Raw genomic sequence first — 19,447 nt, forward strand, 5'->3', positions numbered from 1 at the left:
ACTTTCATATGTTCTCCTAAATTATATTAATTCTTAATATTTTGACACTGCAATAGCAAGCAATATGATTTACAAGATGGACTGCAACTTTAACAACACATTAAGTTCTTTCACCTTGAGTCATAACCTGATTTCACTGATGCTTACACAACTCAGACTTGAAGTTGCAGTACAGGCGGTGCTACCCTAAATGCAGCAGCACTACCCTAAATAGCCTACCTCTACACATTTTCAGATTATCTCTGACCAGAGCCCATAATCCAATGGAATAAACAGCTATAATCCAGATTTCTGAGAACAAAACACCCAAAGGTTACTGAGTTCAAATGAAGAAACTGGTGACCAGATTTACAGATAAAACATCATGTAACAGTTGGTTTTGATATTCTGCACACACTGCATACCTGGTTCATTTTAAGAATTATGGCCGGCTGATCCAATCACTTAAAAGCTTGCAATTTTATTTGGTGCCATGCTAACCGGTGCCACATACACTATATGACTGCTTTGTTGTTATTTTAAGCTTTTCTCTAAGATTCGGAGGAGCGCTTAAACACACAGGAGACATGTTTTTGTTCATGCCCTAGTTGCATACAATATATAACCCTGTTTTGAGTATATACATTCACATAGGAAAAATGACTAAATAAAGTATACTTTTAAATGCCGTGATTTAAACTAAAAACATTTTTTGACTGTGTTGCTGATGGATACTTTTGTCCCACAATGCAACATGTAATGGAAATGTAAAAAACAATGACAGTGGTGCAACAGTGACAAATAATAATTTCACATTTGAAACTGAGGATACTTAACAGACATCAGTCTTGACTAATTGCCTTGCATTTTTTTTTTAGCTTTCTGTGTGCAATACAATACAACAACTTCTTGTACTATACACTATCTTCCTAAATGTTAGTATATAGTGTGAAATTTGGACATTCTCCCAGGCTCAGTGACGGACGCCTGGTCTCAATTAAGTTTACAACATTTTACATTTTCTTTTGATATAAATCATCAAATTAAAAGGCATTTTAGATGCATCACCCTTGGGCAAATAAAATACCATGTCAGGATAGTAAATCTACCCAATTGGGCTAGTGGTAAAAAAGAATTGAACACATTTTTTTTTTCCGGAGCTGGTGAGGGAAGTAGCGAAGGAATGAGCCATCTCGCTTCCTTCTCATCTCTGTTGAGAGTTGCACAGTACCGATCGGGCACTCGTGAGTAGCGATGGGTACTGAAACCCGGTAATAAATGGGCCCCGAGGCTGAATCATTAAAGACCGTAGTTTTGAAGTTTCAAAGTCAGCGGACAGCAGATCAGACAGGCCACGGTGGAGATTACACGAGTATGACAACTACGCCCGTTACTGTAAGTAAGTGCAATAAAACCTTTGCAAGTAAAAAGCCAATACTTTATCAATACACCTGTTCAACAAGCATAAACATGTAAACATGTAGAAAGCGATATTTTAATCTGTTCTGTCCACCGCTGATATGTTTTACACAAGCACAGCGTGCTAGCTCGGCTAATAGCGAATTGTTACAAGCTGGCTAAAACAAAGCTGTCTATATGTAGCCTAACTGTGTTTGCCACGTATCTTAAAATTTGGCAAATTCTTGTAAACTTAGCTGCTGGCTGAGACAAACCAGGCCCTCCTCCCTCTACCTGTGGTAACTTACCTGCAGTGAATCACAGCATCAGCAGAGGGAGGAGGACTGGAAGGACAGATACTGACTGATGAAGAACACTGACATCACTCAATATTTTGATGTCAGGAATATGATATATTTTATTAACATTTTAGATTTGTTTCCAGTGAGATATTTGAGTTTATATAGTGACTTTGCTGCTCTAGAAACATTTAGTTATTCTAATCCTGTTCTGAATGTATTATTTATTTAAATAATACTTTGATAATAATGATTTAGTAATGAAAAAGAACCGATAAGAGAATCAATAAAGAACTGAACTGAAAAGGAGTATCGATAAAATCCTAACAATACCCATCCCTAGAAAATTGCAGCGGGTAAAGTTGATGAGATTTATTTATCACTCACTCACAGTTAACAAGTTCATCTAGTGGGGGAGAAGGAGGGGGGATTGTCATACCATTATCGATATGCAAGAATGTTTGTTGCTTTGCATCTATGACACACTGTGTCCTTGTTCTGATTCATTTACTTTATTTATAAAGATTAAACATGACAATTACCTTTAGTTTTTGATGTTATTTGATAATCACTAATAAATAAAACAATTTGTATAGGGGTAAGTAAAAATTGACTTCAGGCAAGTAGATTTCTGAACCTTGCCTCATTGCAGCTTTCAATATTTAGTAGGCCTAATACTTTGTATTGAAGCTTCAAAACTCCACTTTTATTCTGGACAGACCTTGTGATAATAGAATATGGGATATGATGCATGACAGGGTATGTTTGATATTGGGAGTATTACAATACACAAAAAACAACTTTACTGTCTAGATCTCGCTCTAGTTTCATAATGCACTTAATCTTAGGCAAATGATACAGTATTTTCTACAGGCATCAAGCTTGACAGGCTGAGGCTGGGATAATATGATACAACCTTAATGTGAAAAATAAATTTAAAAAAAAAATACTATGAGATTCGACACAGTTGTATAAATATACTACTAATAATGCCTAAGATTAGTTTCTGTAACTTTAAACCAGCAAAGAGAAACAAGTGGGCCAAATAGATTTAACATTTTACTAGATCTGAGTGCTGCCATGTATGTTACAGTTTGGCTGTTAGTACGTTATTTACAGACATGCTCCTGTCAGGCCAAACTCTAACAAATTCTTACAAACAAACCCATGTTACAAGTCCAAATACACCTAAATGCATCTGCATGGATTCAGAGTTGCTGACATTTCAAATACTTTTCAGTCTCCCCACTGTGTGAGTTTGCCAAATGGACACATGGCCAGTTGTTAAATTTGTAAACACTGGACGTCATCATCTGAGTCATCTCGGGTGAGCACTGGCTTGGCAGCACAACATTTATGTCACTATACTAGAAGCTAACATGTAGCCATTAGAAATCATTGATTTTCTGCTTGAACTGTTCCAAATTTTGGACTCCGAACATAAAAAAACTGCTTTTAAATAAGTTTCCACTCCATATCTAATGCAGTTTGGACTATTATTATTATCGTAGTCATCTTTTGACAAGATGAGAGCATCCCTCCTTCTCTATATCCAACATGACAGCATCTGACAGGGATAAAAAATAAATAAATAAATAAACAGCACGACTCGCAGCCAGATGTGTGTTCATGAAGCAGCTGCCAACTTACGTTATCGCCCAAAGCAGATTAGTTAGCTGCCACTGAAGCAGTGGACTGCCCAGCTGCATGAGTTGAGCCTGACCTCAGCCTGGCCTTGGTGAGGGAAGGCGAGGAGGCGGCTCCATACGGGGCGCTCCATAACCTTGCAACAAGACAACGCTAACTAGCCTGTAAGCTAACGGCTAACTCTTAGCCGAGCTAACAGCACAGCTTACCTTGATGCACGGCGACGTTGCAGCCGTGTCCGTCGCAGTACACCAGCGGATTTTCCGCCCAGCCTCTCTCGTCAGAGCAAACACAGCAACCACCGATCATCTCCTTCATATTATTCTTCGAGAACTCGTCGTCCGCCGCCAGACAACGCTCGCCGGAGACCATCTACGAAGAAAGCGGACATGCGGAAGAATACGATATACAGATAAACCGAAACCTTCGCTGAAGACGCCCCTCTTTCCCCTGCAATACCACTTTAGGTTCCACTCGGTCGAAATGTCATGTTTTGAATGTGTTTACGTCCCTTTTCGACACCGTATTTTTTCACCAAAACATCCACTTCACGGCGCGATGGTGAGGAGAAGAGGGGGGACTGCGTAGAGAACAGGAAATGCGTAATGACGCAAGGCGCGTGTGTGTGCGTGCCCTCTGACAGGAAGTAAAAGACAGATGTGATTGGATCGCCTAGAGTAACGTTCCATTTTGGTTCCACATGGCTGAGATGGTTTGAAACTTTGTAGCAAAGTGACTTAACTTTACTCGGTTTACTGTCAACACTGTAGCAACATGGAGGTAGGCAGAGATGTGGCGTTTTACTGACAGAGACCTACCAAGTTCAGCAACTGTTAAAAGCACGATGTTTAGAAAACGGATGTGAGTATTGACTGTTTAAAATGTGTTTACAGCAAGGACTGTAATTCTTGATCTGAGTGGACTAAGATGAGTTTGTGATGCATTCAACACAGCTGCACAGAAAATAAATGTGATTATTTCCTGTTCCATATCACATCAGAGGTTTTACTTTCAGTGTGAGGATCATATTTGATTATTTTACATAATAGCTAAATTTAGAGCTGAAATGATTAGTTGATTAATCCACTAAATGATAAACCAAAAAAATATTTTGATAATTGATTAGTCAAAGTAATTTTTAAGCAAAGTACAAATCGTTCTTGGGTTCAGACTTCTCAAATGTGAGTATTTGCTGCTTTTCTCTTGTTATTATTTGTTTATCATTTTGGGGTTTTGGACTGATGGTTAGGCAAAACAAGACATGAGGATATGTCAACTTGGGTTCTGGGAAATGTTAATAAGCATTTACTTTTAAAAAAATTTCATAAAAATAAAACCAGGGTAATCGCAGCGATTCCTTGCTGCATTGGACTGGTTTTATAGACTAAACAATTAACTGATTAATCAAGAAACTAATTGGCAGAATAATCAATAATAGAAATAGTCATTAGTTGCAGACCTAGATAAATTGTGTGTGTTTACACCTACAGAAAGGTGTTGTTGGTTTAGATGCTTCAACCAGATTGTACATGCTTACACATATCACTTGTTACTGATTTTCCCTTTCTATGGGATTTTTCTATGTTCAAGATTTGTTTTATCATTTTCATTTTCAAGCTGTAATTCAGAATGTTTTCCACATGTCATTTATGTTTATGCATCCTTAAAAGTCAGGCTTGCAGGTGTCTTATCGCATTTTAAACTCATTCAAAACTACAACATGACAATAGTTAGATGATAAAGACATGGCATTTATAACATCGATTATGCTATATTGTCCATTACAATACACTTTTTACAGCTTTAAAGTCAATGACAGCAATAGGTTTTGAGGAATCTTAAGATATTTTCTTAAACGTGTGTTTAATAAATTTGAATCATGGTTTGTATGTATACCTAAACCTCACCTTTTAATCACCAACTTGGGTTGGAACTTTTTTTATGTTTTTCACCATGCCATTTCAATATGATTACGAAGGGTAGAAGAATGGAAAAGGTATAAGTCTGGTGAGCATAGAGGCAGTATACTTGAGACAGCAGTTTGAAAAGCTTTTCATTGTAAGGATGAATACCTTTTATCTGTCAAAAAATATTAAATGGGCTTTGAGAATCATCAGGCTGCATATCAGACTTGTCAATATGCAGTTTTGTTTTGACAGCATCCCCACACAGTTGCCAAGGATGCTCCAGAACACACTCACACACACACACACATGCTATTCCAAGCACTCAGCTGCTGCTTGCATCACCGATTCCTCTGAGCGAGCTCCCGCTCTTGGTTTCCAGAGAAACGTAATGACTTGCCAATAATGCGCAAGAGCACACGAGCGTCCTCCGTGTAATATGGTGAGCGAGAGGTCCCTGGGAGTGCCTGCCCATTGTTTGCTTTAATTTCAAATTGCTCAAATGCTCCAGTCGACACTGGGCACTGCACTAAAAGGGGGTTTGGGAGGGATGGGGAGCTGGGGAAAAGAGGAAAAAAAGTGAATTGTGTGTGGCAGGGGAAAACCTATTAGAGCTGGAGAGAACAAAGGGAGGCGAAGGAGGGGGCAGCGGTTGTGGAGGGGCCCATATAGCTACTGAAACACTGAAAATGGCAAATGATTTTTACAACTTGCACTTGATTAAGTCAAAGTCTGCAGGAATCATGTATAATGTTCCTCGGGTTGTCAGAGAAGAGCTGTTTCTGAGACAATTGCAGCGACACTGTCTGCTTCACTGGTGACCTCAAAGTACATATAGCACTCAGAGCTTTTATATAATCATAACCACACTGTCCTCTTAGATGCTATATGTTAGAGCTTTGTTGTCCATACTGTACATCTACCAAGTTGGTATGTGGATACGGATCTCTAAATCCACTGCAACAGCGTTTCTGCTACAGGCCTGGATCTGTTTGTAAAAATTTGCTGTCTTGTTTCAACCGTATTCTTTTGCCACATAAAAGATATATATATTGATAGAGAAGTAGTGAAGTTTTAACACGCTGAAGAAACATGCACCCTTTTTCCACAATGCAAGTGTAGCCTATAGAGCAGGATTTATGTCATAGGCTATTGACTCTGTCAGGGTTTTCAAACATTTTGCAAGTATATTCTGCACGTTAGGTAGCCTATTTCACTTGCACAATACAGTGGTCAAGTTGGACGAACCTGGGTGAGGGAGAGCAGAAATAAACAAAAGACTGAGACAACATCCTCATGGTATTGGCCATTTCATTGATTTTGCAGTTTCCACACGTTTAATAAAACTATGTAGAAACAACATATGGGAATAAAACAGTATAATTGGCTTTCCTGCAGTGTGCTCATACAAATTCCCTCTTTTTCTTGTCTCTTTTGGTGTACGTTTAATTTAAGAAAGGTGACTTCACAGCACTTGAGATTTAAAAAGTCAGAGGGCTCTCATGATTGGGTTCTGGGCATGTTTGCATAGGCTGAGTGAAGTTTTGTGGTCTCTCTGTGCAGAATGAGGAAGGTGTAACATACGCAGGGAGGAAAGACAACACCAGGAAAAGCAGCCCCCACACCCACAGACTTATAAGTGAACTGCATCTGAAATGGCATTGTGTTAAGCCATTGTATACACAAATGTTGGACATACTTAACTGCCTGCCAGTTACTTATTTTAATGGTTACTGCTTTTTCTTGCCTACCTAACTCCATCTCTTTTAAAGCTGATGTGTTTTCTTGACATTTATAAATTCTCAGAAAGACCCGGGAGCGAGGAATGTTTGTTAGAAACAACACACCAGTAATAAAATCTAAATTTTGTCCTTAAACAATGCATCCCAAATGTGTGTGTGCGTTGCAGGCGAACTCGGCAGAAAACTAAAGCAGTCAGGGAGGAATGTTTTCACAGACTGAGCTCATAAGCTTCAACAAATGACTACTGACAGCTAAGTATAGGACTTTTATTTTGAAGCAATTGTGTTCCCAAACAGATGCCATGTGCTTGTTTCAAATCAATTTATTAATGAGTCATGGGTATTTTTCATGGCTTTCATGTAGAATGTAAACTACCTATGGCCTGGAGATCTTGCTAAACAAAAACTGTCTAACATTGTTTATGTTAAAGTCAAGAAAATGTGTGTGGTGTGACATATTTGGTCAGTTTTTACACAAGCTTATACATTTCGCCCAACTATTATTCTTTAAGCCTAGTTAAATAGAAACAATGAAAACAGTGTTTCACAGACAAAGCAGTGAGAACATGCACACGTTCTTCTTCCATTCAGTCCTCCCTGCATGAATACAGCTATTACAGTAAGTTTTAGTTAAGATTATTTGCCTGTAGTAACCCTGATAAATGCATCATTAAATTTAACGGCGCCTTATATTCATTTAGGCAGTAATTATAGGCTATATACCAGATTTTATACCAGACTTTATAGATATCTTAAGTGGTATTTTTATCTCTATAGTATCGGCATCCTTGGGCTGATTCTGCATGTCTTTCTTATGGCTAATGGCAGTTTATGGTAAATGTAATATCTGTTGTAAGGGCTTTAATGGTTGTGACAGACTATGTGCATTCCTATCTGTGTCATGAGTTTTGTCCTCATCTGATGTGTTGGGAACAACTGGAGGAAAAGACTATAACCGCTATAAACCTGTCAATTCAGTAAACAAACCAATTATTTGTTTTAACGGTTTTCAGCTATTCGAATGAAAATTTTAGTCTTTTTCATCCGCTGCTGAGTTAGATTCCTGATGTGGGACGGCGTGAAAAATTCCAAACACTGAAATGACCTGAACAGCTAAATGAACCCAACGCTCCCGAGCCATAATGCTTCTTCTTTCTCGGTTACACCACATTCAGACCCATCAGTATTTGCCCATGGTCTCCTCTCTGGTTGGCGAGTAGCACAGGGGCCCAGGAAAAAAATAGTCCCAACTAGGCGGGGTGAAAGGTGAAGAGAGCCCTCCCCCCACCACTGTCCGCACACACTTCAGGCTCGGATTGCATGTAAAATCTCATTCTCCCGGGGTGGTGGGGGGTGGAGAGGAATTCATTGTTTTGGCATGGGGCAGTGGGTTTGTGTCATAAAAAGTCTATGCTCTTACAAGTGCCCGCGCCTCCTTGACCAAGTGTCTCCATAAAACTCAATGCAAAACAAATGACTTGGGGCTGCAGGAGCAACGCGTTTGGTTCGATGAGTGTTAGAAAAGTGTTAAGAGTTTGGAAGCTTGCCTGTACCAAAAGATTTTTATGGTCAGTGAGTTTATAAAAAAATTATGAAATTCACCAGCTGAACCATTTACATAAACCTCGTTCAAGAAACTGGTTTCCACTTCGAGATTGTATGGAGTGTGTGGACGCTATATATTTTGCAAGCCTGTTCAATTGAAATCAACTATGTCCGTTTATATTTCTATTTCATAAACGGTGCCGAAGAAATGTTATCAGTTTGTCCTGCTCGGGCATTAAAGTTTGAAACATTTTCCCCCTGTTAAAATGTAGGTTACACTGCACAAAACTCTGGAGCACTGGTCATTGGTCATGTGAGTGTGTGTAGGCCGTGTCCTTACCGTAATCCGTCTATCTCCCCCATTAAGCCGGTCTTCCACAGTGAAGTAGTGGAAAATAAAAACAGTAGATAAAACAGCAGACGTTTAGACGTTTTATTCATTTATGTTTCACTCTTAGATTTTTTTCTCTTGAATGTTATCATGAAATTACCAAAGCACCGACTCCCAGGAAGTAGACTTAACTCCATGCCCCAAACATATAAGATTAAAGTGAGTTTTTGTGGTTCCCCTTCACTCTAACTCCGTGCACAAACATATCAAACCTATACAGGAGTAGCCTTATGTCCACTACTAGGAATGAGCCCAAAGTGCAAGATTTTGTCGTCTGGGGCATTTCCCCCATATCACCAGCACATAGCGGGCTGATGTAAGAAATTTCCACCGTGCTTGAGGTCTCTCTCTCGGCCACTCGGTCTCGTCTCCCCCCCTCCCGACATCCAGGCGCAGGAGAGGGTGGAATAAGTGCCCTGTGGCATCTGGTGCATCACAAATCTGCATAACAAAGAGTCCCTGGTCTTAATTGGAAATACTTAAATATGTATATATACACAAGGTTATTTTTATTCAGTAATTATTACAATATTATATTATTGTTTTTAGATGGCCCTCAATTCAGACCTTGGGATAAACTGAGAGCTCTAATTCACAAACAATGATCAAGGAGTCAGCATGGGGCAGTTATCACGTCTATAGCACCCATGTATGAGAAGCATCAGTGGCAGATGTTTTGGCAAATTCAGCCTGATACCTTTTTATAAGACAGTAACAACTCATTTTAAAGTATTTTATTTATTTATCTTTTGAAGCAGGTAATCTTGTTTGGTCATATTTTATCAAGTTTGTCATTTTCTGAGAATTATTTTATATATCTGTACTAATAATATTTTTTATGGATATTTCACTTGAAGAATTCTCATGAACAGACTATTGTTGTATTATTGCTGTTAAGCTCCTATGTGTCCCACAAATTAACCGTGTCTGTGTGGGGGTGGGCGGGCATTCAGTAGGCAAGACAGTACGTTAAGTAATTCATTCAGCACGTATTGTGGCAAACAAAACTCAGGTTCCCGAAAGGGCAAGACATGCAGTGGTCCGGACGTGGGATGAAACAAGCCTTGACTGTCTGTTCCTCCCTGCGTCTCCCAGGCCGGGCACGGTGCACCGTGGCTCTGGGATCTAAGTTATTCCCCCCGGGAATCCGGACCTCAACAAGCTGCCCCTCCTCTCACTTCACTCTGCTGCATCCGTGAAACTCCGCATGCACCGTGTATTAATGCTGTCATACAGAATCAACACGTGAAAAGCGAGTTTTTGCTGCAACCAGAGCGAGACGAGCTCAACGTGCAGGTCATTGGTTGTTTTCAAAGCGACGAGAATGCAGGTCAGATGACATGGGTGTATGGGAGTTGAACGGGAGTGAACTGATTGTGAGTTGATTAGGCAGCCTATAAGACATATATTCACTGATAGTTGCACAGAGGCGCATCAGCACACACACTGATCTCTTATGGTGTGTTTGTACTGCAACCCTGACAAGTAACGTGTGCGTTGCACGACAGCCTTCTGCGGTTCATCGAGTAAAATAGGCTATTCATAAATAGGAGATTTTTCACGCTAGAGGCTACTATAATTATAACTTTTAATTACGATGCTGTGCCACAATACGCACAGCCACTGTAATGTGAACTCTTAAATTAGAAGCAAAAGGCTTTAAAAAAGAGGAAAAAAATTGGTCCACAACAAGGCATAGTCCCCATATATAGGCTGACATTTCAAGGTGCAACACTATAACCCCGATCCTCCAAATAGTTGCGCACGCGTGTGTGTGATGGCTACGGGTTCTGTATATAGTCGATTGCCTATTTTTGCTCATAATTTAATTAAGTCCCATTCACACACTGTTTTCCTTATCTTGTCTGTAAGTCCGTGATCACCACGTTAGTGACTATGCTCTACAGTCCAATATTGTGGATTTTGTGGACAGGATCCAATCACATTGAGAGGAGCTATAATAACAACGCCTACATACATACCACGCTGTTTGATGTAACACCGAGGTAACATCGATGCTATTCAACAAACAGTGAATGGTCTGTAAATAAGTAAATGGGTTTAACATTGTGGAGATGAGCATGCCCAGTCTTGAGTTTGGCCCCATGGCGTACAGCGCTGCCCGTGAGGAACGGGCCACAAGGGACTCACGTGTTTTATTGATAACAAAGACGGTACATAACGCAGGGAGTATTGAAAAAATATGGCTCAGGGGCGAAACACAATAGCAGTCCAAACAGCTATCTGCAGGCCTACCGGTTATTCAAACAATTAGCCTATATAGTGTAGTACACAGTCACATTATTTGGACAGCGTTGTGGGTGGTAGCCTCAGCCTACGTTTCCTCTGCTTTGAATGTAGCCTATGCGCGCGCGTGTCGATAAGGAGTGCGCGTGCATCTTTCAGATTGCGTGTCTTTCTTTGTGTGCGTGCGCATAGGCTTGTGTGCATGCTCCGTGAAAAGTCATAGATGTGTGTGTGTGTGTGTGTGTGTGTGTGTGTGTGCAGGCAGGCTATAGGCCTACGTGTTTTCGGTTTTGACATGCAGTATGCACATGCGCATGGACAAAATGTGTACAAAGTATTATGCGTGACACCACACACAAAAAGAGTTCCTGGAAATAAAAGTAGGAAAGTAGGTGACTACCTTATGTTCAATAATAGCCTGTGTTCCTGTCCCCACTTGTTGATAGTAACTATATTTATATATTTTTCAATATATTAAATAGATTTAATATTTGTTGCTCCAAGATGTCCCGTTCAAATGTTGTTTTTTTAACGGGAGAGTTTTTAAGTGGCTACAGCTTTAACCTATATTGTCTGGAAAATCTTGAGGGAAAAGCAACCCTGACTCTGCACTTTTAGCTTGTCCAATCACTGTCCACGTTGTTTTACCGAGGTGAAAAGCAGAATACAGTTGAACGATGATTTGCCGGTTTAGCATGCCTCCAGTCAATTCACAAGAATAGCATTTCTAAAGTTTGACGGTAAGTTAATTTTTTTAAAATCTCCAACTATAACAATTGCATGCGCTAATACATAATAAATTAACAGTGCTACACCACAACACATTTAAAATGATTTCTCTCTCTCTCACTCACACACACACACACACTGTAAAGGGAAAAGGTCTAAAAAAAAAAAAAAAACATTGGGAAGGCCGATGGATTTATTAAGTTTAGCCAGACAAATGAATTTAGGCCTTCTGCAGTCTGAACAAATATTGTAGTATAAGTAGGTCAGTCTATAGTCAACCAGCGAGGAAAAAAATCATATGGAGGAAAAGCTAGAGCCAACAAAAGCAGATGATTTGAGCCTTGGTCAGGGCAGCAGCCTAAATGTGGAAAAGCAGCTCTCCAAGTGTAAAAAGGAAATGTCTTTGTTTAAGCTGCACTGCGTTAAAACACATCAAACTGTCTAAAATACCAGGAGTGTGGAGTCATTTACCAGCATACAATCGATTGCATATAGGACTTCTACCGCATGCATTTTGATGTGGACCGAAAGGGGGATAGCACAATACATTCCAGTCTTATCGTGACACTTTGCAGGCTCGGGCTACCTATTCTGGTTGTACGCGCACTGTGAACTGGGTGCATTTTCAGCAGCTCTGTATTCAGCTATTGAAATATGAACTTGTCATAACTGCAGTATTTATTCTAACAGCGGAATCTGTGGGCACAATTGTAAACTATTGTAATGGTAGGTTGTGGGAGGGGTGGGGATGGAATATCCATTTTTATTGCATCACCTGTCAGTAGCGCCCAATGGGCGTCGACTCCGAGGGCATTAATTGATGAAGGTGTCTCCAGACTGGCGCACCTCCCCTCTCTGTCATTTTATTTGTGGCTCAACCAGCAGCCAGAATAGCAGCTGCATTTTAGCTCTTATTCTGTTTCTCTCTGTCTCGGACTCTCTCTCTCTCTCTCTCTCTCTCTCTCTTTCTCCCTCCCCTCCACCCTCACAACTCCCTCTCCCTCCCTGTCTCTCTCTCTCTTCTCGCTATTTTATCCCTCTGGCTGAGGCAGTGGTGTACACCTACCCCTCGTCCTGCTGCCGTCCAGAGGGGAGTGGAGCCGGCAGAGGCAGGTAGCAGCAGCCCCGGCTTGGTGGACGCATCCGTCGCATTCCTCCACCATGCCGGACCGGGGAAAGAGGCGACGACTGGATGCTGTCAGCTCATTCAACCTATTAGACACCGGCAGCTCCATTTAACTCCGCATGTCAAAGTTTGCATTTTCATGACGCAGCAGCAGCAGTGTGGATGGATTAAAGGTATGAGCAGGATGCCTTGAGCTCGCGACCCCATGCCATTTACTGGTAAATCAATAATTTACAGAGAGTGACTACATGGATTAATACATTGGAACGGATACATAAAACATGGGAGACCTGGAGTGTGGCTTTGAGGAAATGCAAGGAGTGAGATTGGGATACCTGCTCATCAAAGGCAAGCAAATGTTTGCTTTGTCTCAGGTCTTCACCGACCTGCTGAAGAACATCCCTCGGACCACGGTGCACAAGCGCATGGACCACCTGAAGGTGAAGAAGCACCACTGCGACCTGGAGGAGCTGCGGAAGCTCAAAGCAATAAACTCTATAGCTTTCCATGCCGCTAAATGCACTCTCATATCGCGGGAGGACGTGGAGGCTCTGTATTTCTCCTGCAAGACGGAGCGTGTGTTGAAGTCCAACAAAAGGAAAGCGAAAGCGGTGTGTTCCCCCGGGGATGAGGATGCGTCCCCGGGGCTCCTCCGTGCGGACGCCGAACTGTGGAAGGAAAAAGTTTGGTTTAGTTTGCACGGTGTCCCGGAGACTCTCACACTTCACAACAAAACGGGCAGGAGGAGAGAGCTGACTCCTTGCCTTGCCGACTCCAAACTACCTCAATTTTACCACAAAACCCACGGACGGGAACACCTTTCGGTGACTAAGTCCAGTCACAAACACTTTAAAAACTATGAAACAGCTAAAATAACAGGGAACCGTGTTACTTTGAGCCAAAGGCACTCGTTTTTCCGGAGCGCAGTGAGCCGGCAGCCGGTGGTGCTTCAGTCCGCCATAGCTGCTCAGTCCAGGCTCTCGCGCACAGCCGGCGACCTACTTCACAAAAGGAAGAGGAGGCGCGAGGGGGGCGGCGGCAGGGACAGCGCGAGGCGCTCGTGGAGCAGGAGCAGACACGCGCACCACCACGTTTCACCGGTGCTCCTCGTACAACCCAAATCACCCGGCAGTCACGGGACTTCTTTTGGCGCTTTCCACCTCGGTCCGGATTTCTATCTTGACTCCAGACCTCACCATCATCATCACCACCAGCATCACCATCATCATCATCACCACCACCACGAGCCGACTTTCCCGGAGAGTTACAGCAGCGACACCGAGTCCAGCACCTACTCAGACCGGGCGTACCCAGACTCCGACTTTGGGTCCGGCTTCTCCACCACCAGCAACTCCGGGAGCTCAGAGGAGGAAGAGGAGGGCGAGGATGAAGATGACACGCAGTCAGAGAGTTCAGATGTCAGCTCAGACGAGGAGGAGAGCTCCTCTCAGTCCGACTCGAGCTCCGTTTCTAGCCGTGTTTCGGTCCAGAGCATCCGGTTCAGACGGGCTCGGGTCGGTTCTCTCGCCAAAAGTCTCAACACTAGTAAAGCACCTTTGGTCCTGCAGCCCACGTTTCACTACAACAACCAGCAGCAGCAAGAGAAACAACACAGGACACAGGGCCATGCTGCCACTTCACAGACAGGCCACAGACAGGAGAAACGTAATAAATGTGAATTTATATGCAGTGAAACTAGAAAGGACTCGGGACCCTTACAGCCACCAAAATTTAACTCCACTGTTGTTGGGGAGAGCTTTTTCACTGAGGCCAAAAGGGAAAAGGCGTTTGAGGCTGATCCAAACAGGGCTGACCCTGTCTACGAGCTGGTCCCTTATACACCGGGGCTCAACCGGAATAAGGCCTTTCACCCCTCACGCAGGACACCGGCGCATCCCACCAAGTGCCCCCCGGGACTGAGCGCACAGTGTGACCAAGACAAAGACGCCAAGCTCCCCAAATGTACCGACAAAAGAGAGGCGAAGGCCAGCAGCCTTAAACTGCCCACTCCACTGAAAAAAATAAAGACCGAGGCGGAGGAGCACTCTGTGACCGCCGCCCCCCACTCGGAAAGCGGCAGGACAGCCAGGACACCACCCTTCAACCTCCACAATGTGAAAGTTAAAGTGGAGGAAAGCTGTGATGAATATGAATACCAGAGCCAGGCCACTGCAGTCAAATGTAAAGGAGATAAGGCAGAGAGCAGCAATGGCCAATATCCCAGCGGAGCCATCAAACAAGGGGACTTTTTCAGCAGCGGGATTAAAGCCACAGATAAGAGCCATGAGGCGGCTTCCAGGTCCCCCTGTAGTCCTCAGGAATGCTGGAGCACCCAGGACACTCCATGTATCGAGGAGGGGGAGCACAGGAGCAAAAACTGCAGAGCTCCGGTGCTGAGGAATAAGAAATCCAGAGTTTCCAGGACGCAAACAAAACAAAACGTGTTCTGTGTCAACAAGGCTGCCTCTTCCTCTTCCTCTACTTCTTCTTCTTCTTCTTCTCGTCCCGCGGGCTGCGAGGAGGTTTCGGCGGAGGATTTACCGAGCAGACGCAAACGCAGCACCGCGAGCACTGTAGTATCGCCTGCGAAAATGCCTTTCAGCCTGATGGCAAATTTCCCATCCCCGCCGTCGCTGATTGTTGGCAGCGACGGGGATTTGTGCCCTGCTTACTCCCTGAACTCGCTGAGGGGCCCCGGGCCTCCCCCTCCGTCCCACCCCGTGTGGAGGTGGCAGCCAGGCGGACAGATTCTCCCTCCCCCACTCGCTCAGAGAACTAGGAAATACTGAGCTGGTTTTTAAAGCAAATTTTTTTACAAAAATAAAGTCCCGGCTGTGTCCATTTCCAACCTAATCGTAGCCGGAGTCTTAACGGAAGCTCACCAAATTGCTCGCAACTTTATCGGTGTTTATTATTATTTTTACTTCCCTTTTTTCTGTGAATGGGTTTACATTCCGCTTTGTTTTGAAGTTTGATCGAGGAAAACCCACAAGATCCCCTTTTTGGAGCCCCAGAAAACGCCCACAGGACTGTAAGACACCGCTCATGGATTTATGCTTAAAAACTTTAAAATAAGCTATCAGCCCTAAGGAATATGTTAGGTTCTCATTATTGTGTTTACTTGACTGTTTTTTCTGATTATTTCTTCTTCGCTTTTCTATGCTCGACCTGTTGGATTGTATGGTGCCAGGGTTTCAGTGGTTTGTGCTTTGTCTGAAAGAGGAAAGGGGTTAAAAAAAAAACCTCAGCATTCCTTGAGATGAGGCTACTCTTAATCTAGCTCGGACTGAGGGCACATTTGACGTGGTAAATAAAGAAATCAGGGTTTCCCATTCTGTGCCACTCGGTATGTTTTATATATCAAAGCTGTGTTTTCTTTCATGACTGCCATGCTGACCAGCGTGGCCACAGTGGCCCATTTGTCCAAATGTTCAAGTTCAGAGAATTATTAAAAATTGGTTTATTAATGTCTATCTATACATGCTCACAGTTAAGCCTTTATTAGTTTTGACAGGAATGTATTCCTGGTGGTTGTGGGGTTGTTGTTTTTTTTGTTTTGTTTTTTTCTAGAGTCCTTGTGATCTGGTTTTCAGTCTTATTTTTATTTCTGCGGAGTATTTTCTGGTTTGCATATGTGTGACTGTGCACAGATGCAGGTCCAGACACAACACAGGCCTTATGTACAGACAATCACGAATGAATAAGGCTCAGACCTTCATAGCACGTTCTGCCCCACGGTAGGTTCATGTCCCTCCTGCTCCACTTGGCCACCGATTTCCGTATTTGCGTTTAGAGCACGAACATGAGTTTAAAAAAAACAAACATACTGTAAAACACATAGACAATAGATAAGTTATGGGAAGGATGTGATTCAGGAGTCACAGTGGGGAAAAACAGCACCAAAACAGCGTGAAACACCTTCTAGCTACTCAGAAACAATGCGACAAAGCACAAGATATAGGCTTAAATGCATTGCACTTTGATACTGTTGGGGGTCTTGTTTCAGCTTTGGGGTTTTCTGACTAGCCTGTGAAATGATGTCTGAGAAATGCTGATAGGGGAAAAAAACCCAGCGAAAGATGCGACTGTTTAATTTGGATGTAGACACAAAGGCCAAACTGCATTCATTTGACTGCCATTTGAATGTTTAGGATTCATCCACGTGAGTTTCTAACCATGCCATGATGATTTTCTGATTGCCTTTAATTTAATAATATGCTAATTTCCGTGAAGCAACTGTTGTCCATTATTCTATTTTGAGTTGAAGTCAAATGTCTCGATCTGAGCTGGAAAAAAAAAACGTCAAGTATTTCCTATTATTGGCTGTGTTTCTCTCTGATACACCCCAAAAAATCCGTTTAAAATATTGTAAAGTACATCACAATCCTTAATGTAGCCTTTTGAATATGGCCGCTCAGTGAATGTAGTCCCTCAGACCTGTTTCATTTGGCCCCTAAATTCAGTGTACACACCTTTTTTTTTTTTTAAACAGTAGTAACTCAAGTGGTTGAAGTTGCACCGACATGTAGGTATTTTAAGTAAATGTGTAGATGTTTTTGATGTCAGTGCAGGATGCGCTCTGCTAATTGACAGGCTTTTTAGTCTGCGACAAAGAGAGGCCCAGCTTATGGCGAGCCAGATCACAACAAACCCAAAGCCAGTGAATGATGTCAGCCCCCTCACAAGCGCAGCAAAGGGTGCATTCATTCAGAGGATTGGAGAAACAATTTAATGGGTGATTGTAAAAAGAGATTTTTTTTTTAATACAATAAGTGAGTTTCACTCTGCCTAAATCCATGGGGATACATATGGTGGGCTAGATGTTTAGCCATGTGATTAAAGCACCACTCTGCAGCCACGAAGCCCCATCCCACTATGGGCCTTATTTCTGAGGCTGGAAGCGACAAACTTGAACTTATATTCCCAGCCTGTAAACTGGCAATTTTTGAAGCCATGCCACAAGCTGGTATATGAGCAGGCTAGCAGTAAAGCGGAGGGGGTTGCACACGGTTGAGAGGGGGAGTTGCTGTGTTGCAAGAGCGAAGCTTTCAACCTTTAATCCGCATGTCAAAAGCATAGGCTGCACGGCATAGGAAGAAGAGGAATAGCCTTCGCCCAAAGCTGTGCGGGTTTGCCCCCCTGACGCACCAGCCTATTCTCACGCAGTGCTCACAATACGCGGCTGAGGGACGAAGATGGTGGTAATGGCCTGTTGGGAGGGCCTTTCCACCGTTAAGACAAATAGCTCTCTGACAGTGACGCTATCAATGTAAACAATTGCATCGTGCAGCAGCTAGAGGTTGCATGCACTCTTCCCCCCTCCTCTTCCTCCTCCTCTTCCCCACTTCCCTGCCCTCCTCATTCACTTCGCTTTTTTGATACAATACTTGAGGTCAGGTTTTTGACACGGAATTTGAAGTCACTGGTTGTTTATATAAAACTGAATATTTATTTTTGTGAATTTTCTGGGGTTTCTTGTATATTGATTGATTTTTTTTTTGTTGTTGTTGTGAATATAGGCTACTATATAGGACAACTGCACTCGAAATGGAAACTTGAACGGTGAAGCACTTTCCCTTTCTTTTCTTTTTTTAATTATGAAGCATTCATTAAACGCGACTGAGTGTAATTATCAGACTCTCTCTTTTCTTTGGAGTTGGATCGTGTGTTGTTTTGGAGGGGGGTTAAACAGATTTAATGATGGAGAAATTGGCCTGGGGTTTGCGTTAGGTGATGGTTATGAAAACAAACAAGTCACATGATTTTTAAACGTTGCTATGGGGGTTTCCTTTTTGCTTTTTATTATCTTTTATTTTGGGAACACTTCATCTTTTATATATATCGTGCTCTGCTTTGTCATTAAATGTCCTCAGCCTTTCAATTTACTCTGTAACACAAGTCATTTCATAAATGTTTAAAGGCGTTTAGGGAAAATTAGACCTATTCAGTCTTCAGTTAAATAACAGATAAGGGTTTAGTCCTGAGGCAAATAGGTGTCAGATTTGAAAGGAAATAGACCCCAAATAGATCTACAGTAGTGCTTATCCACATTGTGGGCAATACAACTAATGATGACTGATGGTAAATATCCCTCAAAGATTGCTTCATACAGTATCTTCAGTTCGGTTAAACTCTTACAGTAGTGAGGGGAATCCCTTCGCCGGTGTATTTAAGGGTTGTGTGACGGAAGAAGTGGTAGGCCTGCGGAGCCTGCAATAATAACAAGAGGCAAACCGCAGACATTTACGCATGCAGCATTTCTAACCACTGCACGTGAGGTGGTGCAAGCCTACCCGGTTTAATACATGAAGCAGAGGGAAACCTCAATAAGTTGGTCTAAACAGCACTTCTCAACATTTGAGCAACTCATAAAACAAACAGTACTGTAGCTCGCATGCATTTGCAGGAAGCATGTGTGCAGAGATGGTCAGCGTGTCGAA

The 19,447-nt window shown here is 42.5% G+C and overlaps 2 protein-coding genes across 9 annotated transcripts in view; one reads left to right on the plus strand and one right to left on the minus strand.

Annotated features, from left to right (window-relative positions):
- mllt10 (MLLT10 histone lysine methyltransferase DOT1L cofactor) overlaps positions 1-3,917 on the minus strand; it is a 48,257-nt gene extending 44,340 nt beyond the window's left edge. For 3 of the 8 annotated variants that reach the window (XM_044175838.1, XM_044175839.1, XM_044175837.1), the window contains exon 1: positions 3,533-3,904. In XM_044175838.1, the coding sequence (XP_044031773.1) occupies positions 3,533-3,695 (163 nt within the window). In that variant the 5' untranslated portion in view covers positions 3,696-3,904. Of the gene's footprint in view, positions 1-3,532 lie in introns of all 8 variants that reach the window. The other 5 variants (XM_044175834.1, XM_044175840.1, XM_044175833.1 and 2 more) reach the window with 5 other exon arrangements.
- Positions 3,918-4,031: 114 nt separating this feature from the next.
- Positions 4,032-18,636, plus strand: skida1 (SKI/DACH domain containing 1). The gene is made up of 2 exons (XM_044175841.1): positions 4,032-4,184; positions 12,934-18,636. Exon 2 carries the CDS (start codon positions 13,289-13,291, stop codon positions 15,794-15,796), a length of 2,508 nt encoding a protein of 835 aa, XP_044031776.1. The 5' UTR covers positions 4,032-4,184; positions 12,934-13,288; the 3' UTR covers positions 15,797-18,636.
- Positions 18,637-19,447: the final 811 nt, after the last annotated feature.

The sequence above is a fragment of the Siniperca chuatsi genome, linkage group LG19 (assembly GCF_020085105.1).
Source record: "Siniperca chuatsi isolate FFG_IHB_CAS linkage group LG19, ASM2008510v1, whole genome shotgun sequence".
In the NCBI taxonomy this organism is placed as follows: Eukaryota; Metazoa; Chordata; class Actinopteri; order Centrarchiformes; family Sinipercidae; genus Siniperca; species Siniperca chuatsi.

Excerpts from the sequence above, each read along its gene's own strand:
- skida1 (XM_044175841.1), top strand. The coding sequence starts at position 13,289 with ATGGGAGACCTGGAGTGTGGCTTTGAGGAAATGCAAGGAGTGAGATTG.